At 40.7% G+C, this 26,396-nt stretch overlaps 2 protein-coding genes and 1 pseudogene across 3 annotated transcripts; all 3 read left to right on the top strand.

Moving 5' to 3' along the window:
- The window catches only part of LOC131240237 (probably inactive leucine-rich repeat receptor-like protein kinase At5g48380), a 93,618-nt pseudogene extending 71,100 nt beyond the window's left edge, over positions 1 to 22,518 (top strand).
- LOC131240238 (probably inactive leucine-rich repeat receptor-like protein kinase At5g48380) lies at positions 6,319 to 14,389 on the top strand. Of its 2 annotated transcripts, XR_009168666.1 has the most exons (3): positions 6,319 to 6,963; positions 7,780 to 8,950; positions 13,933 to 14,389. XR_009168666.1 is itself a non-coding variant. In XM_058238369.1 (2 exons), exons 1-2 carry the CDS (start codon positions 6,793 to 6,795, stop codon positions 8,755 to 8,757), a joined length of 1,149 nt encoding a protein of 382 aa, XP_058094352.1. In that variant the 5' UTR covers positions 6,319 to 6,792; the 3' UTR covers positions 8,758 to 9,604. The 2 variants fall into 2 exon arrangements, 1 of the variants encoding a protein (XP_058094352.1); XM_058238369.1 differs by lacking the exon at positions 13,933 to 14,389 and having other exon boundaries at positions 7,780 to 9,604.
- On the top strand, positions 15,751 to 17,207 carry LOC131240239 (probably inactive leucine-rich repeat receptor-like protein kinase At5g48380). The gene is made up of 2 exons (XM_058238370.1): positions 15,751 to 16,763; positions 16,864 to 17,207. Exons 1-2 carry the CDS (start codon positions 16,058 to 16,060, stop codon positions 16,998 to 17,000), a joined length of 843 nt encoding a protein of 280 aa, XP_058094353.1. The 5' UTR covers positions 15,751 to 16,057; the 3' UTR covers positions 17,001 to 17,207.
- Positions 22,519 to 26,396: the final 3,878 nt, after the last annotated feature.

Raw genomic sequence — 26,396 nt, 5'->3', positions numbered from 1 at the left:
CCTTCTAAAATTACAACTGTATAAGGTTTTAAGGTGAACTTGTGAAAACCTTACTTTTAGTGAACACCAATATCATGTGGGTTGTGATTATTAGGAGTGGAGTAGGTGTAGTTGTTTGAGAATAGTTGGTGTACACACCGAACTACTATAACTCCTGGTTTTATGGGGAATGTTTAATTTTTGTATCTGTGATGAATGATTATAACTTTATTTCTGTACTGGTAAATGATTGTAATAGATAGGTTTATTATCTCTTACTTGGTTTGAAGTCTTGATCCTTACAAATGTTCGTGAAATCAGATTGTTATACCTAAAACTTTGTTTAGTTTTAAGTGTAAGCTTGTCCTGCGAACTAAGTTTGAATCAATTTTCCAATACTAGTGTTATTGAGATTTATGTTTTTTTTTATTTATTTATTATTTCAGTACTTTAAGTTTTTATTTGGCATAATCCTATTCAAACCCTACCTTCTTAAGCTCAGCTTTTTCAACTATTGAAAGAAAAGTCCTCAGCATAAGGCAAAAGGATTCCATTAGAAGGAATTTACATCTCCTTTTAAATCGCATAATTACTAGAACATTGGTGACTAAAAAATCAAATCAACATTCACAAGTCTAATCCTAATATGACTAGTTTGGTTGGTAAGTGTGTAATCAAATTCGAGTAAATATAACTCTCACACACATTCGCACATGTTTTTTTTTCAAAAAAGTGTTTTCATATATGAGAAGAATATTGGATGTTTACAAGTATGATGGAGATGGGCCTCATAACAAAAGGCGGGCCCATACATCAAGGGAGATACACAAAATCAGGATTCTCTCAAGTAGCCTAAGCCCACTTTGTCAAGAAACGGGAGGCCTCTAATGTTAGGGGGAAGTTCGGATGTGGATCGGAAAAAAGAGTGGAGCTGGCCTCCACTGCCCAAACGCACCAGCCCGTCCACCACGGCGTTAGCTTCACTCGTGGAATATGATATAGAAATATCCATGTTGTCCATAAAGGATTTAATTCTAACACACCAATACCTCATGGCTCACGGAGGGGTGGAGTTGTTGCTGATAGAGTCTACAACGGATTTGGAATCACTCTTTAACTCCACTTTGTTAAAGCCCATGGCTTTGCAATGAGTTAGGGCCTCCCAAATCACCTTGGTCTCGGTCCGACCATTAGAGCCAAATCCGTATCCAAAATCGAAGGCAAAGACAAAAACTCCAGAACTGTCCCTAGCGACTCCACCACCCCCAGATGGGCCTGGATTGCCGAAGGAGGAACCATCCACATTCATGTTTATCCAGCCTAGGCGGGGCCGAATCCAGTGGATCATTCGAGTCTTGGAATACCACACCTTCAATCCATTCAGACCCAAACCAGAGAGGTAGCAGCTGCATAGCGGCTGACTATTTTGTGAAGGGGGAGAAGAAAGGCTAGAGATTTAATCCAGCGAAGAATGTTGGAGAAAGAGCGGTCTGCACTTATCTAAATTCCTTCCATGCGAGCTGCATGTCTGGTGACCCAGATTTCCCAGAACATCAGGGATGGCGTGAGGCCCCTAAGGGTGCGGAAACGGTAGGCCAAGGCTGTTAAGGTCCACCAAATTGAAGCCCTACCAATCGCTAAGTGATTGGACACAGGTAGGGGGATGTGGAAGAAAGATCCACATCTTTCCCAAATCTTCGAAGTCATGGCGCCTAAGGAGAAGATGTGATCTATAGATTTAGTAGCAGGTTGCACCGGGGTTGGGCAGCAGTTGCATTTTGATGCCAAGGAGATACCTTTGGCCTGCGTTCTTGAATCCACAGGGAGAGCACAACAGAGGATTTTTCAAGTAAGGAAAGCGATTTTTGGTGGTAGTTTGGAGTGCCACACCCATTTAGACCAGGACTGGACTTGGCTAGTCATTCTTGAGCACCTCTGAGCTGATGCAACGCTAAACTCACCCAGTGGGGAGTGGATCCAAGTTTGTGTATCGTTAGCGAGAGAGGTACAGAAACCCTCCTCTAAGACGTGGTCAATCCCAACTTGGGGAAGGAGAGGTTGTATGTTGGGAATCTGACGCCAACCTGTTGGGCCTAGCCAGTCTCGAATGCACTGAGGTTGTTGGGAGGTTGGCTGAAGTACCCAGTTCTGTAAGGGGCCAAAGCCACACCAATCCACATTCTAGAAATTGCAATCACCGCGCCTTATAAGCCAACGGGTGTGAGCTTCGATGGAAGGGAAGATATCACGAATCTTCTTCCATAGGGGAGAGCCAGAGAGAGTGACTCCGCCAGGTTCACCCATATTAGAGGAGTACTTGTCCTTCATGAAAGAAGCCCAGTAACTCCCAATGCCCTTGCATTTCACAGTCCAAGTCATTTTGAGTCTCAGCGCCATCATTACGCTGCGATGGTTCTTCACCCCTAAGCCACCTTCAGATTTAGGGTTGCAAATGGTCTTCTAGTTAACCTAGTGGTGGCGTTTGTGGTTGCCCTCCCAACCCCAAAGGAAATTAGCAAAAGATTTTTCCAAAACATCAAACAAGCCCACTAGGATCTCTGCTACTGCCATTGTGTGGACAGGGATGCTAGAGAGGACGTGATTGATGAGGGTAAGGTGGCCCGCTTAACATAAGATGCGGCTCTTCCAACCGGATATACGAAGGGCCATTTTGTCGAGGACTGGGTGGAAGTAGGACTTACGAGGCCCGCCGCAGAAAATTGGAATGCCCATGTAGGTGAATGGGTCAGTCCCAATGTTGAAGCCGAGGATACATTAAAAAAACTCTTCTAGACATTAATGTTCATGCCGAAGGAAGACTGGTACATAGATAGGAATTTCTGGATTGTCCGAAGAGAATCTTTGCTGCCATTAGCTAGGAGCACTGTGTCGTCCGCGAATAGTAAGTGGGAGATGGGGCGGCTACTTCTGCTGGTGAGGAAGGGGTTGCATAATCCTCTTTCAATCAGATGCTTGTAACCTTTGCTAAAAACCTCCGCCACGATGATGAAGAGAGCCGAGGAGATGGGGTCGCCTTGGCGAAGGCCTCTAGAGGATTTGAAGAAGCCATCGAGTTCCCCATTGATGAGGACCGAGAACCATGAGTTAGACTAGCAACGCTCAAGTATGGAGATCCATTTATCATTGAAGCCAAATTTGCACAGTACGGCGTTGAGAAATCCCCAATCAAGCCTGTCATAGGCTTTCTCCATATCCAGTTTGATGAGGATGTTACCGCCTTTGACTTTCTGATCATTGTCCCGAAAAATTTCTTGAGCCAGGGCGCAATTTTTCGATAAAGATCTCCCTTAGACAAAAGCTCCCTGTTCAACAGATATAATTTTGGGTAGAATCTTTTCCAGTCTACACAAGTAATTCGGAAAAAATCTTATATACACAATTGCAAAGACTGATAGAGCGGAGGATAGAAAATTTATCTAGAGATGATGTTTTTGGAATGAGGCAAGAGTAGAGTCAATGTGAAAGCGTGGGGGATGGGTCCACCCCTAAGCAGGGAGTGTGCAGCTCAAAGGAGATCATGGCTGATAGTATCCCACCAGTTGAGGAAAGAACGCGCCACATAGGCCATCTGGGCCAGGTGCACCATCAATGGGTATCTCTTTGACTGCTCCCACAAGTTCGTCAAGGGATGGATGTGCAAGGAGGAAGAGGTTGTCCGCGTATGTGATCAGGGAGGGAATTACTTCGAGGAAAGCAGGGCCTGGAGTAGGATCAGCATGCAGGAGGGCTGAATAAAAGGCTACTGCAGTCTGTTTGATTGAAGAGTGGTCGGACGCAGCAGAGCCATCTTCCAAAATCTGATATTAGAAATGACTGCTCTCCTGACATTCGCACACGTTTGACCCAAAATGATTATTCTTTACACGTATGGCTCCTGTCAGATTGAGCATTAACGGATTGATTAGCTGATTACATCAGATCTTTTAATCTTGAACTTCACGGTAGTCCATGCATGGTACTCCTGTAAGGCTGCACTCAACATAAGGCTAAAATAATATATCCAAATGGTGGGGCAGATTGTGTATGGCACAGATCTTTAAAATCACAGTGATCAAGTAATACATGCCTATAATTCAATGAACAGCTACTGAATAAATCAACCAAAAAAGAGTTAAAATAGTAAGTGGAAGGGCAAAAATCAGATATTTGTTGTGATCTCCACCATGTAGATTTTGGGTTATGCTCCCAACCTGTGATTGGGTTAGTTATTTGAATGGTTTAGATTGCTGTACAAATATATCATGCACATAAGTAAAGAGTCACTACCATTTTTAAACAGTGACAAACTCGCATTCTTGCGGATGCTAAACGCTATTATGATAGTTTAGTACCATTTTGAAGATGGCAGTGAACCACTACCCTTGTACGTCACACTCATGCACCGCCATCCACACCTTTCAAAACTGTGAAGCTTAAGCACAAGCGTAACCTTAAATTAACACTAGACAATCCTAACCATCCAATCAATGGCCATTAAATAGATGGTTTAAAGTAAGATATTGGGTTATCTAAACTAGATGGTTAAAAGTAAATGCTTACTCTCATTTTCTGAATTTAATTTTTCTGTTATGCTCCATCCAAAATCGGTCTAGAGATTTGGATGGTCTGGATTGTCGTACAATAGTTTCATTTCCTAGGTAGAAGAATCACCATTATCTAACAATCACAGGAGTTTAGGCCAATAATTCGAACTCACAAGTCTTCTCCTATTTCTCTTTGCGTTTTGGTCTCGTCAGTGGACGGACGGTACTTAATTCAGTAGTTCGCTGAATCACCTGAAACCGTATTCTTCCATCCTCGCTGCAATAGATATAGATGAAGATGGTTTGATCGAAACCATCCATTGAGTAAGAATATTTGTGTTTGGCACGCAAACTAATAACTATGGACGATCCTCCGGAAAAGTATTCAATTAAAATCATGAACTGTTGGGCTTTTGGTTTTGAACAGTGGTTTGACAATAGGCCAATCAGATCATCCAATCAGTCAATGGAGACATCTACAGAACCAGCCGTTGATAATGGAGGGTAGTCCCCTGCATAAAATATCTTGTTGCCTACTTCAGACGCCACAGCAGCAGCCGCCCTCGTACCTTGAATAAGATCCACGTTGGTGGAACTTTCATGGAATACGGATCCTCTTTTTTGCGTCAAGCAATAAAATTATGGTTGTTGCAATCTAATTGGACCGTGTAATTGTCTAATGCATTGAACAGGAAAGTTCCACCAACGTGGTTTTAGCAAACAGAAGATCCGGACTTTCTTTAATGAGTAATGACATACACCCAGTCCATCCTTCGATTATTTACGCGGTGTCCTTTTACCCTACCAAGAGCCAAGACAGACTCGGTCCTAGTAGGGGAAGCGCCTTGCGTACTGAGTAAACTCCGTGGGCCCACCATGATTTATGTATTTTATCCCCTCCATCCATCCATTTTACCAGATGATTTTAGGGCCTGAGCCAGTATATCCAAATCTCAAACGGACCACACCAAAGAAAACAGTATGAAATATTGAATATCTACCCTTGTAAATTTCTTTGAGGCCATAAGTTTTGGATTGTTATTTGTCTTTTTCCTTTATTCATGTCTATGTGATCTTATGTATATAGTGCATGACAAATAAACATCACCATAAGCCCTAGGAAGGTTTTAGCAGTGGAAATTATTGTTCCCACTGTTACTTGTGTTATGGTCCACTTGAAATTTGGATATGCTTCAATTTTTAATTTTGGGCCGTTGAAAAAAGGATGGACGAAGTGAATAAACCACGTTTTCATGGTGGCCCAACAGAGTTTACTCAAAATGATAAAGCCTAGAGAGTAACTGGGCAAACTGATTTCCCTAGTAAAGGCTCTACGGGGCTAATTTGGCTGTCCATCCATTTTAATATATTATTTTAAGGTCGTGAGCTAGTCCAAAACAGAGGCAATCCAAGAATTAAGTGGGCCCAACACCGGAAATAGTTGTAATAATTACACCACCGTTGAAACCTTCCTATTGCCCACCGTGAGGTCTATTTTCCATCCAACCAGTTGATAATGTCACATAAACATGGAAAATACAAATATCAGCTTGGCCGGAAACTTCTGTAGCCCTCAGAAGTAATGGACGGACAGCGTAGATGAAACACATACATCATAGTGGGCCCCACAAGGTCACTGCTAGGAACGAGTCCGTCCTGACAGGGTTGGACGCAATCCGCGTCCGTCATTTACACCTTGGAACCCAAAAACCATGACCGAGTACAGCTCTCACGTCCCAAGGGAAATTAGTCTCTGCAGCGTTTCCGTGCCATCCAATCCATTCATCTGATTTACCTGGTAAGATGAAAGAATTACCCACAAAATCATAGTTTTTCAATTTCCAAAACTCAGGTGGGCCATACCATCTAAATTTAGTGGTTCTAAGCTTATATAGTACGGGGTGACCGACATGAATGCTGAATCTGCGTGTTTTTTTAATAGAGGCCGTAAACAAGAGACGGATCCACTGAGGGATGCGTTGATTTCTTTTTCACACACGTTTATCCGTCTCTTTACGAATCTATGATGGTTGTATTCCACTCTTTTTCCACAAATCTGTCGACTTTTTCTTTTTCTTTTATTTGTTTCTGGATTTCGATGGAAGGTAGAGGCAGAGTTGAATTGTATCCTTCTCATGTTTTGAGTTTTAATGGGTGATGGGGATTTTGAATTCTTGGGTGGGTTTTGTGGGCTTTGCTTCTTTGCTACGTATGGTGAGTGAATGAAGTTGAATTCCCTTTGGATGCATTGAAAGAACCTACTCCGAAAATGTCCGATAGTAGCGTCATCATCGGCGCAGCCATCGGCATGGCCATCGGAATAATGATAATACTAGTACTTCTAGTCCCTCTTGTTCTGCAGTCGAGAAAGAATAAGAAAGAAGAAGACTTTGAAGCAAACAAGCCCATGAAGAGTATTAAAGGAACCAAAGACATCAAGGTTAGCTCATTTCCTTTCTCCCATTTCCCATCGTATGTACTTTACTTTGTCTGAGAAACATGAACCGAGCACAGATCACTGATTTCCTTATCTAATCCACTTAATTCAGATTGGACCATCCATCTTGTGTGTCCTGCTTTGGTTCGACCATCCAAAGACAGGATCCACAAGATGTGCGATTGGTGCAGGGAAGGACGTGAAGTCGAACTTCTCTGGACTCCTCACAAAGAAACCTCGAATCCAGAGGAAGAAAGTATAAATAATTCGTGAGGTCAACCACTATCTTCCTTAGGAGATAATTGTTCTGAATCCACGGAACTTCCCTGAACTCCTCAAGAAGAAACCTCAAATCCAGAGGAAAAAAGTATAAATAATTCTAAAATATTCGAAATAATTTTATTCATGATAAAAAACGACCTTACAACTGCGGGAGAAGTTTCGGAATCATACTCTAACTAAAACTCCAAATCGTGACTTACTATTTATATATTGTCATGATTCCTTCTAGTGCGGCAACTCCTAAAGCCAGTAAAAATGAAATTAAAAAAGGGATTCAACGGTTGATCTGCGCATTCCAGTTTGCAAGATACATCCGTTTTAAGTTATGACGGTCGGGATCACTTCTGTCATCGACCGGGCCCTTTCTGATCCATCTTGTCAATGAAAGTGTCTGCGACCCACTCTACATCAGTGATCTGGGTCTGTCCTCCCACCTTCCACATCTTAGGCAGTGGTCGACAAATACCCCTACCTGATCTAATGCGCAGAAGGCAAAAATCTCCTCCCCTGTAATACTAACATTGTTTTATTTTTCAGTCCGAACATACCGCTCGAAGTTATGGCAATGTCCACATCTCCACATTCGAGAAGACAGTCCCGAGAATGAGGTTGAACAATCTACTGAAATCCGCTAACAATTTCAGCAAAAACAACATTATCGGATCAGGGAGAGCAGGCACCGTCTACAAGGCGATTCTTCTTGATGGTTCTTCTCTTACGATTAAAAGGCTTCATGATTCTCAAAATTCCGAGATAGAATTCATGTCCGAGATTTTAATGCTGGGTCACTTAAAACACCGAAACGTGATTCCTCTTCTGGGTTTTTGTATTGCCAGAAACGAGAGGCTTTTAGTATACAAGTACATGCCCAAAGGAACTCTGTTTCAGCAGCTACATGAGAGACACATGGAATGGCCTCTGCGGCTGAAAATTGCAATTGGGGTGGCGAGAGGCCTTGCATGGCTTCATCACAGCTGCGATCCTTGTATAATTCACCGCAAGATAAGCTCCAAACGCATCCTTTTGGATGAAGATTACGAGCCAAAAATATCCAAATTCAGATCCGTTGTGCTTATGAATCCGCTCGACACCAATGTGAGTGTTCGTGTAAATATCAAATCTGATGATATGAGTTTGGTTGCTCCTGAATTCAGAAGCAAGGTTGTGGGCAGTCGAGCTGGGGATGTATACAGCTTTGGTGTGGTGATGCTCGAGCTGATTACTGGACAAAAACCTACTAAAGTGGTGAATGCCCCAAAAGGCTTCAAAGGGATTCTGGTGGAGTGGATTGCTTATGTTGAGAAAAAATCTCGTCTTAGGCACGCCATCGACAGGTCTTTGATAGGAAAGGGCTGTGATGAGGAGCTCCTCCAGTTTCTAAGACTTGCAGTTGCTTGCGTTGTGTTTGATCCTGACGAGAGGCCTACAATGCTAGCAGTATACCGGCATCTAAAATCTTTTGGGAGGAGATACCATTTCAAAGACGAAGATGAGATGCAACGGCCACATATATGAACCGATATGGATGGCCCAGATCAACTTATTGTAGGGCAACAAATACAGTAAATTCAGCAGATCAGTTTGAACATGCAAAGAATTGCAATCGACACCAAAGCCAGAAAAATCACATCGTTTTAATCCTTGAATTCTGCAGACATGACGTAGGACTCGGAACATATACATTCTAGCATGGTTGGACCAAAAGATGGTGAACTTCAAGTTGTCCACAACCTTTGATCGGGGCATCCTCACGGGCACATGACCTATCAATTTTTACTGTGACAGGCCATTTGGGGTGAACCGACTCACAATGTTGGTCTAATCGGTCTGTTTCACCAAAAAGACGTGTACCTTTAGATCAAAAATGAAATTTTAAGAAAAAATTGCTACTTTTAGTAATTTTAATTTTTGTAATATTTTCTTATTTTTAGAGTTTTAAATTTTTTTCTTCTTTTTTAGAAATAACTTGTAATCATGCTAAGACTCTTCTAGTAAAAGTTTATTTGAATTTTATTTTTTTTAAAATTATGTTTTAGAAGAGTTTTACTAGAATTAGAATTTTGCTATTTTTGGTAATTATAAATTTTGGTTTTCTTTTCCTTATTAATGGTGTAATAGGGACACACATTAGACAATTATCATTAAGCTATTTTCAATTTTATTAGAATTTATTTATTTTCTCTCATGAATTCGAGGAATCTCTGTGAGGCGTCCTAAGAAGCTCCATGAATTTAAAGTAGTTATTCTTGAGGAAGAAAGTGATCGAGTCATCACGTCCTTCCCTGTGTTAAGATCAAAGAAATCCTCTTCTGTATATTGACGATGTTTTTTCGATTGATGAATGCTTTTCTTTTTCTTTTTATCCTGGGCATACTCCATTGATCTAAAATATTTTGACTTGAGAACAATAACTAGATATGTGCCCATTGATAGATGGATACAAGATCAATGTTCATAGATCAAAGGATTCTTTACAAAGGTTTGTAAAAAATAAACCGTTCATCAAGTGAGGCACCTTATGCTCATAGTAAATACCAAAAATCATAACAACCAAAAGCACAAATGTAAAACACCACAAGGATCAACACACAGTTAAGCCTACATTCTATATATTTACTTATTGGAGACCACTTAAATTTTATAACGTTTTAATTTTAATATGCTCGTGGGCTTCACCTGCTGACTGGGTTCAATGACAAATAAACTACATGGTGGGTTTATGCTTGTGTGGATCTTCTTGAGAGTGGCACCGCCTTCCTTAAACATCTATAGATAAAATGATGATGAATATCAATATGTTTAGTTCTATAATGATAAATCAAATTCTTCGCCAAATTGATTATGCTTTCACTATCACAATTAACCTACATGGCTTTCTATAGAAGCTCGGGTTCATTCATCATTCCATGCAACCAAACACATTCCTCGAATGTCATTGTCGCTATCATATACTCAACTTCGATTGTAGAAAGAGCAACCACAGACTTAAGCTTTGACATCCAACTGATCACTCCACCCGCTAATACAAACAAGTAACCGAAAATTGACATTTTGTTATCGATATTCCCTGTTTCTCGGCTTCTTCCTGTGTCTCGGCTTCTTCCTATGTCTCGCCTTTTTCGATTTTAACATTAATCGTCACTAACTTTCCTATTTCCTTACGTTCTTCCTTACAGAACAAGGAATCCTCATTAAACATGACGCCATGGCTAATTGTGATCTGTTATATGACCTAGTCATACAGCCTGTATTCCTTCACACCATTATCATATAACCAACAAAGGTACACTTCTTCGCCCTCTAGTCTAGCTTATCTCTCTCTATTGATGATATATGAGAGTAAGCGTCATAACAAAATACTTGCAGCCCCGAGTAGTCTACATTATGACCACTTCACACTTTCTCTGAAATTTTATAATTTATTGGTGTAGACGGGTATTGATTCACTAAGTAACAAGTCGTATTAATGACATCAATCCATATCTCATTGCCTAACTCAGTACTACTTAACATACTTCGGGCTCTCTCCAAGAGAATTTGATTCATTCGTTTTGTTATACCATTTTACTTTAATATGTGCCTGATTATCTTATATCATACAATCCCCTCATCTTTATAAAACTGATTGAATTCCTTCGAAGTGAATTCTCGACCATTATTTGTCCTTAATGGTTTCAATTTTCATTATGACTATTTTTCTACCATCGTCCTCCACACCTTGAAGGTGGTGAAAACATTAGATTTATACTTCATAAAGTAAACTCACACCATTCTGGAGTAGTCATCTATGTATGATACAAAAAATGATGACCCCTCTCCAAAAACAACGGGCGATGGCTCCCATACATCCGAATGCACATAATCAAACACCCTTTTATTAATATGTATTCTCGAATTAAAAGATAACTGTGATTCCTTATATATACAATGCTTGCATATATTTAGATCAACACTTTTAAAAGCAAGAATCAAGCATCAATCAGAAAGTACTTTCATATCGTGCTCGCTCACATGGCCTAGATGAGCAAGTCACAAACGTGCTGATGTGGACTCTACTACAAACGCTGCAGCTCCACCCGATACGGTATTCCCAATCAACTTGCAAGGTCACTGCTCTGTTGTATTTTCATCACTATAAGTATCCCCTTTGACCAACTACAAAGCACCTTTCTGAATGGATAACTTTGTTTGATAGTCAAATTAAATTAGCATATGAGTGTAAACTCGAATTACAGTTAAATTTAACAACTACTTGGTTATTGTTATTGATTACACTAAGGAATATAAATGACAAATAATGATAGTTATACTAAGGAATGTAAATGATAGATAATACTAAGGAGCATAAGATAATTGAAAGATAGATTTGATTTGGTTTGTTTAGTAAAAGACGTCTTCTTCTTCTGAATTCTCTTACTATTTATAGCCTTAAATTGGTCATCTAGATGCTTCTCACATTCTGATAGTTACTATAATTGTTTCAACATTATTGATTTTCTAAAACCCTCCTTTTAAGCTTGCCACATATCCTGGTAACCGTCCTAAGCCTCCTTATCAACTCAACCACATTCCACTCCACCACTCTTGCTTTGTGGATGATGTGGCATCGCTCGATAGATGCCAGTTGTATTACCACAAAATCCTCTTCGGGTAGCTTCATAGATTTTGAATACACTACACGACTCTCGTAAAATTACACGTGTCCCCTTTTGATTAGCTCTCGTAGAAATGGACAAAAATAAGGTAGAACAACAACAACAACAACAATAATAATAATAAAGCCTTTCTAGATTCTTCTCTTTTTAAATCCTTCTTTTAGTACGTTTCTTTTTCCTGATTGTTCCTTTTGTCTTGGCCGAGCTCTGTTTTTTATCATTAATCGATCATCGGTCACACATAGGTTGCATCTCTTTTATTGGTCGTTCTCCCACACTCTACTCGATTGCTTTCTGCATCTTTCCTTTTTGACCGCTCAACCAAGCTTCTCGACCGTATTCTATTTCCTGACTTCCCTCAGCCACTCAGTCTACTTTTGAATACCTCTCAGCCGCTCAATCTATTTCTGGACATCTATCAGCCATACTTTTCACTTTTGTACCGCTATTGACCGCTTACTTTGATGACTAAGGTTTTTTCTTGGTTTCCCTATCGGCCACTTGGTTTGCTTTTAAATTACTTTCAGTTGTTGTCTTGTCATCCTGTCAATTATGATGTCATAAAAAGCACTCTAAATATACTTGAAAATCTTTAGCATGTTATATCAGAAGCGGATTGTTTATGTACCACACACCACCCACCTGGCTGGTGTGTTGACGTGACCAAGTTTTGTGGGTCCCATCATGAGGTATGTGTTGTATCCAAAGTGATCATTCATTTGACGAGCTTGTTGTAAGGCTTGAATCGAAAAATAAAATAGATCTAAAGATCAAGTGGACCACATTGCAAAAAGCAGCGGGGGATTGAACGCCTACCATTGAAACCCTTTTGGGGGTCATAGAAGTTTTAAATCAATATAATATTTGTTTTTCCTCTTCATCTAGGTCTATGTGACCTTGTGAACAAATTGGATGGAAAATAAATGTTATGGTAAGTCTTATGAATGTTTTAACGATGAGAATCATTTTCCCACTACTGTTTGTGGGGTGGTCCACTTGAGCCTTGGATATGACTCATTTTTTAGCTCATTCTCTAAAATGATATCTCCAAATGGATGAACGGTGTGGATATAATAAATACATCATTGTAGGGTCCATGTATCTTTAATATCCTTTGAACTGTTCGTACAACTTAAAGCCCGAGGAGCATTAGCTCTTCGCGCAACACATACCCACACCAACTAGGACGGCGTTGTGTGATACACCAGGGAATTCGCTTCCTCCATTGCATAACATGTGTCCTTTCCAATTAGATTTTCCAAAAACAGTTGAAAATAGGGTACAACAGCATCTAAGTTTTCGGAAGTAGATTCGCTAGTGTACCACACATCATTGACATGATTGGTGTGTTAACGTCACCAAGTTTTGTGAGTCCCATCTTGAGGTATCCAAATGTCCGTCCACTTGGTGAACTTGTCGTAAGGCTTGAGCCAAAAAAAAAAAAAAAGATTGATCCATAGATCAATTGAACCGCACTGTAAAAAGCAGTGGGGGATTGAACGTCTATAATTGAAACCCTTTTGGGGGTCACATAAATTTTGGATCAATATAATATTTTTACTCTTCATCCAAGTTTGTGTGACCTTATGAATACGTGGAAAATAATTGTTATAGTGGGCCTTGTGAATGTTTTAATGGTGAGAATCTTTGTCATCATTGGTATTTATGGTGTGGTCCACTTAAGCTTTGCATTTGACTCATTTTTGGGATCAAGATCTAAAATGATCTCGCCAAATGGATGAGCGGTGTGGATATAATAAATATATCATTGTGGGACCATGTAACTATGATCTTGTGGGATGTTTCTAGGGCGATCGAGACTGTTAATCAGGTTGGTCACCATGTAGATGCTCTTTAGCACAAAAATCACAATGATTGGACTACCTAGGCTGTCTAGTTTTGCAATTTTCACCTATTGATATTGGATCTCTGGCCACTGCTTCTTTTTTTTTTCTCTCTCTCTCTCAATATTGTTTTAACAGTCCATTTCCAACTAATGATGAGATGACTAAGGTAGAATTGTAGTGATTTTCAGCTATGAACCATCTACATGGTGGCCAACTATGTAGAGTGGGTCGCAGACACTATCATGACAAAGATGGACTAGAGAAGGGCTGATAGGAGGCCGAAATGATCTGGACCATCAGAACTTTAAATCTGTCATATCTCACAAATCGGGATAAGTTTTTCGACATATTATATATGATTTAGGGATAGGGACTTAAGCGAACCAACCTAGCTATACGGGGTTGCCCACACAGGATTTGCGAGATTCCATTAGTCGACGGTCAAAAGTCTCGTTTAATTTCATTTTTTTTACTATAAATAGTCATTTTAGTTATAGTATAACTTTTGATCCTTCGAGTTGTAGAAGTCGTGCCCGACATAAAAGGGGCTTGGAAAAGTTAGGAGAATAACATGGTTGGGCCAAATTAGACACTTAACTAGTTTTTGGCCGAAAGCCATGAAGTCTAGTAGGAATAGAGGTCGTCTATAAATAGTAAGTTTACTATTTATAGTATGTCATGTTTTTTGGGTGTTTGTGTTGGATTCTAAGTTTTAAACTTCATTCTAAGTTTGATTTCCTTATTTAAAGAGTTGTAATTTCATATTTCTTTATTTTTTTAAAATCATTAATCAAGTTATTTCAAATTTATTAGGAATTATTTATGCTTTTATCCCTTTTTGGTGGATTGGAGGAAGCTCTTTGATGAGTTCAAAGAGCTCCGTGGATTTGGATTAGTTATCCCCTAAGGAAGACCGTGATCAACGTCGTCGTGTCCCTCCCTCCGCCTCTAAATAGGTTAATGATTCTTATCGCTGTTGGCAAATGTACTGGAGAGGACTTTTGCCTTCAGCTCTACACATGGAAGGGGCATCTGTAATCCAAAAGTTGACATGTCACAAGTAGCAAGTTAGATCCACACCATGCATTTAGTGGGTACAATCCGTGAATCACTCATGGTTGAAAAACAAACTGAACACACTATTTTAGTCCTAGGAACTGTGGCCTTCAAATGGATGATGAAAATGAAAATAATATTCCATATCGACAGGAAATACAGATCGCCAGAGATCATCCATGAGGTGGGCTTTTTCAACTCTGCGCCGTTATGTACATGACCCACTAGATGGACGGTTTGGATCCATGGCATGATCTTCCATGTGCCAGTGCAAGTATCGAGTGATGAATGGTTCTTCTTCATATAGCCCTTCCAGAGTAGGCATACAAGTTTGTCAATCTACATTGTACAAATTGTGGGTCGTAACCATAAAAGAGTAGGAAAGCATGAATAACTGAAGATTTTACTTTGTAACCAAAATAATCAAAAGATTGATAGTCTGATAGAACTCTAATCCTCACCATGTGATTTTTAGAATGGGTGGGACCCACCCGAATAGTGATAACTGCCTCCATGCTTTTCGTGGAACCTTATTTCAACAGTCAATGGGCAGCCATAAATGTTGGGAAGACTACTAACTGAACCTCTTACCTGATAGCAGTTTGAACTTTCAACAAAACTCATTGAAATTTCTAGGAAGGGCATGGTCCTGCAAATGGACATTTTAAAGTATAACAGAGCAATTTCCTGTATTCAATAAGAAAAAGTCATATAATTGAATGGATATGCCCGAGAAAAGCAGTCTTGCTGTATGGCCAGTCACCAGTCTACTCTGGAGCCCATCAGTTGAACGTTCAGGACCGTTTTGACATCATGTTAATTAGGCAAATCATTATATTCCTACATAAAATTATAGCAGCGTTAGCTATTTATTACCCCTCCCACCTCCCCCCTGCCTCTCTCTCTCTCTCTCTCTCTCTCTCTCTCTCTCTCTCTCTCTCTCTGAGATTGAATTGCTGCCTATTAATCCAACTACTTGCCTTTGGACTTTCAGGTGGTTGCAAAGGTACAAAAATATCTCATCTGGTTATGTTTGGATCTTGATGGATTTTTAATGAGCTGATTGGGTAATAGTATTTAAGCATGAAAATGCCATAAAGTGATTGAATTCCTTGTTATTTACGGTCAGCTTTTTGTCTTTTCAGTTGGGTATGTCTGGATATTCGTTGGTTTTAACAGCTCACAGGAATAGAGATGAACTGAGATAGTATATTTTCCGGTTTTCAATTTAAGGAGGAGACTTGAATTGTATTCTTTATGTCCATGGCCATGGAAAGAAGAGCTATTTTCATTCTTTTCCATACCCTTCTCTGGTTGTTCCTCACTACTAATATCTGCAACGGAATTGAAAAAGATATTCAATGCTTGAAAGACATAAAACAATCTCTTAAAGACCCTTACAACTACCTTACTTCATGGAATTTCAACAACAAAACCAAAGGGTTCATCTGTAACTTCAACGGCATCGAATGCTGGCAACCGAACGAAAACATGGTCATGAACATCCATCTTGCGAGCATGAGCCTTCAAGGCCAATTCCCATTGGCTTTCAAGAACTGCATGGCCTTGACGGGATTGGATCTCTCCAACAATAGCCTTTCTGGGCCCCTCCCTCATGACATATCTGAAATAGTACCCTTTCTGAGGTCCCTTAACCTCTCCTCCAACAAAATTTCAGGCGATATTCCGCCAAGCCTCAGCTATTGTACATATTTGAAAACCCTTCACCTACAACACAATGAGTTCACAGGTCGGATCCCAAAGCAACTCGGAAACCTCAGTTTTCTAACGTCGTTTAGCGTGGCTGACAATCTTCTTTCAGGACAAATTCCTTCCTTTCTAAGGGAATTGCCATTTTCAAGCTTTGCAGATAATTCAGGACTCTGTGGGAAACCTCTGGGAGCTTGCAAAGATCCTCCAAAACGGTCTCATACTTGGATCATCATCATCGGATCATTGGCATGTGCATTTGTAGTAGTTGTAATTTCATTCTTGTATTTCCGTAGAGTCACATTCATCATCACCTTGCTCAAGCTATTCGAGTTTGGCTTGTATTTCCATAGACCGGCTAGAGAAAACACAGAACAAGTGGCTACCATGGAGGAAGGCATCAGAAGAAATAGATGGGCGAAGAGAACAAGGGGATACAAAGGCATCAAGGCAAGTTGATTTCATTTCTGTTTTACTTATCTACATTTAAATTGCATTTCTTTGGATTTGTATTAGTGCAGCTTCTTGATTCTCTGCTTATGATTAATGGTGCGATCTAGACCATTGACCTGATGAGATGCACCCCAGATGGAACACAGCCTGAAACTCCCCCACGTTCAAGACCATAGCAGTCCAATCTATGTTATTTTTTCCATTGAATGTGGATCATGATATAAAATTTTCTTAGTCTTCTAATTGAAGGATCATGATCCTTCACCTGGGGTATGTAAGGGGCATGTTCCATCAGATCAACGGTCTGGATCATCATAGGGTCCTAACAAGAGCTGGGCATCGAGTCGAGTCGACTGAGTTAGGGCTGACCCGACACGATCCGATTTTGAAATATGCTTGACCCAAACTCGACCCGACTTGCTACCAAGTAGCATGCCTATACCAAGCCAAGTCCGGGTCTGGCTTGGACTAATCCGGACCGAGTCTGACCCGGTCAAAAGTATTGAGTTGGGTCGAGTTGGCACCGAATTGGATCGAGAGAGAGAGAGAGAGAGAGAGAGAGAGAGAGAGAGAGAGAGAGAGTGGTGATTGGTGTGTGGCTGTCGGGCTTGGAAGAGGAGGGAAGGAGGGAGTGGAGAGGAGATAGAGAGGAGGGTGGTGATGGTGGTGGGTGGTTGTTGGGCTTGGAAGAGGAGGAGGATAAGGGAGGGAGAGAGAGAGAGTTTTTGATCGGATCAGGATCGGGTTGGGTGCGGCGGGTAGGGTTAGAGATACTTAGAAATTAGGGTTATATATATATATATATACTCGAATCCAAGTCGAGTCAGGTTTCGGATCGAGTCAAGCCAGACTGGATCGAGTTTCGGGTTAGGTCAGGTCGAGTCAAGTTACTGGATAACTCAGACTCGACTTGGTTTGAGCAAGGATTGGGCGAAGCCTACTTGGTTCAGACCGACTCACCCATTCATTTCAGATCGAGTCAGGTCTGAACGAGTTTCATGAGTTGAGTCAGGCATGTCGAGTCAAGTCGTCCCATGCCCAGCTCTAGTATGCCTGACTGGATTGAGTTTCGGGTTGGGTCAGGTCGAGTCAAGTTACTAGATAACTTGGACTCGACTCGGTTTGAGCAAGGATTGGGCGAAGCCTACTTGGTTCAAACCGACTCACCCATTCATTTCAGATCGAGTCAGGTCTGAACGAGTGTAACGACCTTGGAATTTTTGTGCTTATCTTTCCTTAAGTAGTTGTTTTGGGGTAATTAGTGCTTTACTCGATTGCTTGTGAAATTCGCATCAATCACTTTAAATTGTATCTGCATGGCTCTAAACGTGTAGATTAGTGAGCGCTACGTTACTCTGAAATCTGGGATCCATCGCTAAATCCAGTTGTTCTGGGGAATTTTTGGAAGATCTGGATCGGATCTGGACCGCGCGTCGAAAGTCCGATAGCGATGATCTTAGGCTGTTGCGGTCACCGAGTTGGGCTTGATCTTCACCTCGAAAATCAAGTCGATCTGATGTTCTGGGTCGATTTGATTGAGCTCGGAGTGAAGAGTGTGAGAACGGTTGGAATTTATTAAGCTTTTATTGAAATCTGAGTCGTGTCGCTTGCGCGACGATTTTAAGCATTCTGACCGTTGGATTCTGACCCAATTTCACCCTCTGATCAGGATAGTTGGCCCAGGCATATCCTAGTGCTTGTGGACCTGATCGAGATTCCGTGACCGTTGAATTAAGTGTGGCCGGTCGGTACGAAAACTCAGCCTGACCTAGATCCATGGTCAATGAGCTTAAGTCCGACCTTTCGTGGTTATAGGCCCACCAGAAATGCTTTGTTGGATTGAGAAAGGCGTGTTTTGGTTATAACCTAAGTATACCTTGACCCTAGGGTTATTTCCATCATTTTAAGGCCTATATATAGTCCTTAAACCCTAGCTCTCATTTCCATACGAATTTTCTCTAACCCTAGCTTGGAAAGAGAGTGGAAAAGAGAGAGTTAGTGAGAGAGATTTGTTGGTGATTCATCTTGATTCTTCCTTGTTCTTCTTCACCTTTGAACCTTCACTTTGAATCGTTCTTCTGACGGTTCTGAGTTCCTTTGGGGTAAGTTAACCTAACCCTAACCTGTGTTAGAGCTTAGACTAGACTTGGTGTTGTTGTATCTCATTTCTATCCTTATTTTAGGGTATTCTAGCGTCGTTGACGAAGACAACTCGTCTAAATCAGCTCGGCGGTTCTTTCTTCGCTTAAGGTGCGGACTTTAAGTGTATAGGTTATAGTTTTCAAGGCTTTCAATCCCAGTTAGTGATTTATTCTTGTTATGGATGAGATTTCACATGTCAAATGTTGTGTTTACATTGCTTTCCTGATATGCATGTGCTATCTTGAGATTTGTGTATTCTAGGTGTATTTATAAAGTACCATATACGTATATATTATGCACATATGTTTGCCATGATTAATTGTCATGTATGTATGCTAGGTACATGTATGACAACTCCTTGATAAAAGGAATTGTCTAAGTGCATGTATTTCAACATGCGTCATGTATGTTGTTCCACGTATGCTAAGTGTTTGTAGAAATGCATGAATGATCTAAAGTGTAACTGATTACACTAAATGCGGGCGTTGAGAAGTGATTCTCAATACTCTTATTGATGCGCATGATTTCCTTTATGCAGTTACATTCCAAGTTATTTAAATTCAAGCATCTCCTATGCTTACATTTATGTTAAGTTGATATTCTTCAAGTGCTGGTGTACCATGATTCGAGTTGTTGTTCCATTACTGTCTTACGTTCCATATGAATATCCTGTTGTAGTGTAAGGTGTTTGGGACTATGCATTAGTCCAGGAAATCGGTAATTCGCTCCATGGTCGTGGTTGAGATTGCTTTCGCCACGTAGGGCGTATTAGACGAACCCGAGCCGTATTAGAGTTGTCGACAGTGGTTTGGCCACATGGAGTGTTTACGCACTCTATGTCGTTCAATTCAACGTGCGCTCGTTCTAGTCGAGTTCGTCAAATAACCCGATTGTCCGATGTATGTTAACCATGTATGGACGCCATCGCTTGAATCTAGGGTACCGAACTTACCTGAAATCCTAATAACCATGGTACTGATCCGCCAAGACTCATGAGCCGGACATGGTGGTATGGGACACCGTGGTCGAGCCGCCGGCCTACGCTGGGGTGACGAGCCTCCCGTAGTGACCAAAGTGAGCAACTAAACTCGTGAGCCGATTATGGTGGTATGGGACACTATATTCGTGCTGTCGGCCTACATTGATTGGTGACGAGCCCTTTGTAGTGACCTCGAGCATACTTGGATACCGCAAGGAGGTGACGAGCCGATCTGTGGTAGTAAGGGCATAAAAGGCGTACATTGATTGGTGACGAGCCCTTTGCTACGACCTCAAATATAAAATCGTATGAGATGTCTAGGATTAACGACCCTAGTATGGATCATTGTTTGGATAGTGACATGAGGAAGGTATCTTAGCTTCCCAATCCTGTTGTGTGAAATGGACTAATAACAACTTGGTAATCATATCCATGCACCGCATTTGCATGTGCTTTGTAGATGTGGCGCACTTTGAGGCGATGTCATGCGTAACGTAAGATGAAGATGCTGAGGGTGTACGCGTGAGGGCACGCATCATATTGCATTCATACTTGCATTAACAAGAGTACTTAGGATTTAATTACTTATCCTGCTTTATCATTACTGTTTGATTGAACTGATAACATGTTAACCAGTGCCTTATTGTTCCACTGAGTTGATCACTCACTCCCACATTTCTGGGGTGGTGTTACACACCCACCAGACTCTGTCTTAGGCCCTGATGTTGCAGATGTGGATGCGACGTCTGAGGCAGAGCGGGAGCTGGATAACGACGAGGCTGCCTTCTCCTATATGCAGTTTTCAGACGGGTTCTAGCGAGCCTCGGTCTGATGCGCGGGATTCCTGGGATATTTTTGGGAACTGAAATGATGTAATTTGATACTTATAATTTTGTTAAATAACACTTTTACACGATCTGGTTGTATATGTAATTCAGGGATTTACACTTGTACACTTTTTACTATAAGTCTTCCGCTTGCTTTATTCACTTGTCCCTGAATCATATCTATGTTTTGGCTTAATCTATTCCATGTTTTATGCACTAATACAGTCAACATACATTCATCATTAAATATGTTGCATAAGTGATGTTTTGGAACTTGGGAGCTGAGTTATGCTCGACCCCCGAATTTCAGGGCGTTACAACGAGTCGTATGAGTTGAGTCAGGCGTGTCGAGTCAAGTCGTCCCGTGCCCAGCTCTAGTCCCAACTTATACCAAATCCGCTTCAGGTAGTGAACTTTTTCCTATGGTTGTCAATACGAATTTTGCTCATTAATCCAGTACTAATGAAGTGATTTGCAAGGTCCAGGTCTCCATGTTCGAGAAATTTGTTCCGAAGATAAGGTTGATTGATCTCATGAAAGCCACTGATAATTTCAGCAAAGATAACATTATCAGTTCTGGGCGAGTAGGCACAATGTATAAGGGGGTGCTTCCAGATGGTTCTTTCATTGCAGTTAAGAGAATGGAGGATTCTCACCGTTCCATAAAACGTTTTATATCTGAGACAACGGTATTAGGGAGCATACAACATCGCAATGTGATTCCTCTCTTAGGCTTTTGCATTGCAAGGAAGGAGAGGCTTTTGGTATACAAATACATGAGCAGAGGAACTCTGTATCAGCAGCTACACAAGGCAAACGGCAAAGCCAATGTTATTGAATGGCCCTTGAGGTTGAGAATCGCAATTGGAGTGGCAAGAGGCCTTGTTTGGCTACACCATAATTGCAATCCATGTATAATTCACCATGACATTAGCTCCAAACATATACTATTGGATGAAGAATATGAGCCTGTAATCTCCGATTTCAAATCCGCAAGGCTTATGGGTAGTACCGTTAATACCATATTTGGTGATGTGGGTTATGTTGCTCCTAAGTACATTCGCATGTTTGAAGTCATTCCAAAGAGAGATGTATACAGCTTTGGAGTAGTTTTTCTTGAGCTAGTCACCGGCAATGAACCTACTCGAGCAACGAGGGCCCCACGAAACCTCAAAGGGAATTTGGTGGAGTGGATTGCTTTTCTTTCGAATAACTCTCGTCTCTCTGATGCCATTGATAAGTTGCTAATTGGGATGGGCCATGATGATGATATCTTTGAGTTATCAGAATCGCTTGTTCTTGTGTTGTGTCTGATCCAGACACAAGGCCTACTATATTCAAAGTATACCGGCTTCTACAAGCTATTGGGAAGAGAGATGGTTTTACAGATGAAGATGAGATACAGATGCCACCCAATACAATTGATACTGATTACGCGTATTTAATTACGATGCCACAACAAATACTAGAAATTCATTGAAAGGTACAAAGAAGAAAGAAGACTTCTTTTCTAGTAATTTCACGAATGATTTCGATCTGCATATTAGTTTTGCATATTTTGGAATGTATGCATTGTTGTATTGAGTAAATATATATTCAATCTGTTATGTGTGTCTCGAATATTCCATGTTACATTACTGTCTGTCCATTAGTGAGGTGGGCCAGAAGGCATTGTGGGTGTGGCTGTTATAGAAGAAAATGGTATTTGAGATTAATGCAAATAGCATAATTTGATGTAGTTTGATTTATGATTTGAATCAAATTCCAGTATAAACATGAAACAAAAATACAAAACAACGTGTACATGCAAAAAAAGAAAAGAAAAATAAAGTATAGATAAATGTTAATTTTCAGATCTTGGGACATCATGCCATGCAGCTGTAATAACCGTTAGAGCCATCTCTCTACAGAAAATATTGCAAGTTTATATAGCAATCCTCTCCGTCCATCTATTTTTCTCTATCAGGGATGGCTTATGTTTCAAGAATAACACCCACTAGAGAATTCTATCCATCACTTCACTTTCTTGCATTGAATATTTAAGGGTTAACGATCTTTGTTTTAGACTGTATGATCATCACGGTACACGTGGCACTCCTCTGTGGTGGTTAAGAATTTTAATCTGGTGGGCCACCATATGACTAGGCCATATTCCAAAAGGACAGTGGATTGGATTGTGGTAGCCATATATGTTTGATTAGTGGGCTGCAAAAGGAACTTTATGTTAGAAATATGGCAACAGCTCACCACAATTGTATGAAAAGACTGTAAGAGTTTTCCAATCACCGAACCACGTGATGGCTCACTAGACAAACGGTCCTGATCAGTGGTCTACAAATAGACGGTTAAGAAAAAAATATAGCAATGATCCAGGATACCAACTGTTTGATGGCTATGATCTCCAGATTCGAAAGAGTTTTGATCCGTCACACATCTACAGTGGCTTTCATAAGATCAACGGTCCCAATTGGCGGACAATGGGTCACATGCATGCAAAATGGGTGCATCAGAACACTTTTTACAATCGCTGCGTGGGGAAATGGGCTGGCTCTGGGCCTGTTGAGCTCAGACCAAGCCCGGCTCCCTTTGTAACTGAGCCTTCGATTTCAACCACAAGCCTGTCACTTGATAACTTAAACAGGCCTCTTTTGGGGTTGGGGTTGGGCCTCAATCAAATATTTTGCAAGGCTCGTATCCAACCCACTGGCCTTTATTACAGGCCCATATCTGACCCCTATTAGGCTTGAGATTGTTTACACCCTATTGATCACGACCAAATCAAATGGTTCAGAAAGTGTCATGTGATGTACATGCCACTTGTAATGTAGATGAACTTCAAAAGGAAAAGTTAGAGACGTGAACATATATAGATATTAAATGCTACAGTTATATCCAAAGTAAATCTATACAAAACAAGTCTCCCTATAAGCATTAAATGCGTGAACATATTTAGATATTAAATGCTGCAGTTTATCAAAAGTAACTCTATACAAAACAAGCCTCCCTATAAGCATTAAATGCTAAAGTCCCTCAAAAAGAAACTCTCTGCGGATGCAAGAGCCCAATGATATGAAGATTGTAATAAAGTTTCATATGCAAGAGTCCTGTAATGTGAAGACTTTACTACGGATGACCGAAATAGCAAGAAGCGTACTTGATTCTTGTACACTTGGCATAATACAATATACTTATGTATATGTCTGTAGGATGTGTTAACTATTCAATTCATAACATTCATCTAATCATGCATAAATATAATTAACTAATCAATAACATAAGCATAATTAGAGAAGTTCTCAAATAACAATCTTAAACACAAGCATATGTGGTGGTTCAGTTTCTTTAATGCCCCAAACTTTGAGGGTCGAGTCATACTCGACTCCCGAGGACCCAGGTGTCACTTATGCTTTTATGAAAATGCAAGTATTGGTACATTTGGTCGGATATCACAATAGACATATAGTCAAGACAGACAATGTAAAATACTCTGAAATAAATAATCCAAACATTCCAATTAATATAAACAAAAAGGCCATATTTGTTCAGAGTACATGACGGAAGCTGAGCAGTATATAAACATGTAATCCAAAAATGCAAAAAAAAAAAAAAAAAAAAAAAAAAAGATGTGTCGGCCTCAAAATTTTGTCAACGATCCGGTGATGTCCTACATCGACCCTCCAAATGTCTGGAAGTATGAAAGCTCCTCCTTTGAGTCCACATACGCCTCCTCCAATGCATCGGACTCCAGGGTACCTGCATCTAAGATAGGGTCAGGTTGGTGTTTTAAAACAGCATCCCAGAGTAAGAGTGAGTGATTAACTCGATGGTTCCATTAACATCAAGTTACACATATTATCAATTCCACAAGCACGATTAATGATAAAGCATCTTAACACCCAATTCCCAAGTACTCTTATTAGTGTATGTGCATGCTGTTATGGGATGATGCATGTCCTCGCGTTACAACACTCCCTCATAAGCATCTCAAACACCTTAATCGCTAATACCAATACTCCCTCATAAGCATCTCCAACACCTTAATCGCTAATGCCAACACTCCCTCAACACAAGACCACAATACCCACGTCGCTATAACCTAAGCTAATGCAATGCGATGAATGTTCATGTTAGCTGAGTATTTAGTTAAGTTCGTTCATCCAGTAAAATTGGGGAAGCTAAACACTATCATTAAATCAATGGCCCTATCTAGATCACTTGGCTCAGGGCTGCCCTAGCAGTCTTGTACCTGTGATCCTTGATCCAACTGAGTTCGTCACTCCCAAGTGAGCTCATACGATAGGCAAATTTGTGAAATGGGTTTGCTCACGGTCACTACAGGGAGGGTCGTTGCCTCAACATAGACCGACAGCACGGGCATAGTGTCCTATACCACCATGCCCGGCTCTGAGTATCAAGGATCATGTCACTAATGGTTAATAGTGGGCCTCTCAAGGGTATGGGGTACTTCAGATTCAGACAGCGTGATCATATATGGTGAACACACGTGGTTAGTCGGCTAGTGGACTAATTCAGCTAATTTGGGTGAGCTTCGGCACAACCGGCATTAGGTGCAAGCATCTCGTGTAGTCCAAGTATTATCAGTTGTCTGTGTTTGACTTAGATCAATCGGACTGGCCTGGGGTAGCCGACCCAAGTAGGGCCACCCTCACAAGTTTTAGGATTTGCCAACCAACCCAATTATCCGATTAGCCGCAATCAAATAGTATAATTCATACATTACTCATTTCAAGAATAGGAAGGATTGCATTACAGTAAATCGGGAAGTTCCTACTTGATTTAGGTATTTTATCAAACATGTGGGTGTACTACTCAGATCATCGAAATTTGTAGGTGATAAGACAAATTGAAGGCATATTCTGGAGAATGGCATAATGCATGAGCAAGAATCTTAGTAAATTCAACCTACTCTAGCATTTAATCAATTGTTTAAGCTACGTTACGCACAACTAGCAATTCATAAAGGGCAATCGATCGAAAGGATGTACACTAGTTAGCATGCGATCATTTATTCATTACACAACCATTACTTGCGACATGGGTTCAATAAATGGCAACCTAATGGTAATGGTCCAAATCGTGGAGTGATACATCGAATTTCGGGCTCGCTCCTAGGGCTAGGGTCCTGTGGATTTACTTGTCAGCGTCCTGTCCCAAGATAGATGGCATGTAAGGCCTCATGCATTCAATTCTCAAAGAAAAATCTTCATCAAAAGTTTTGTTATTTACCTCAAATCATTGCCGGAGAGATTCTAGCAATGCAGCGTGATGCGGATGCATTGCCGGCTAGTGGCGATAGGGTGGATCTTCCACACTAGCTCCTCTCCCTCTCTTTCCCCCTTTGTTCTCCTCTCTCCCCCTTTCTTGTAATAGAAATTCATATGGGAGTGAGAGGGTTGATAAATGAGGCTTTATCTAGTGCTAGAAAAGTGCACAATAGCCTTAGTCCTCCTTTTTCTATTAAACT

The sequence above is a fragment of the Magnolia sinica genome, chromosome 3 (genome assembly GCF_029962835.1).
Source record: "Magnolia sinica isolate HGM2019 chromosome 3, MsV1, whole genome shotgun sequence".
NCBI lineage: Eukaryota > Viridiplantae > Streptophyta > Magnoliopsida > Magnoliales > Magnoliaceae > Magnolia > Magnolia sinica.
This window is presented reverse-complemented; position numbering and strand designations above follow the sequence as displayed.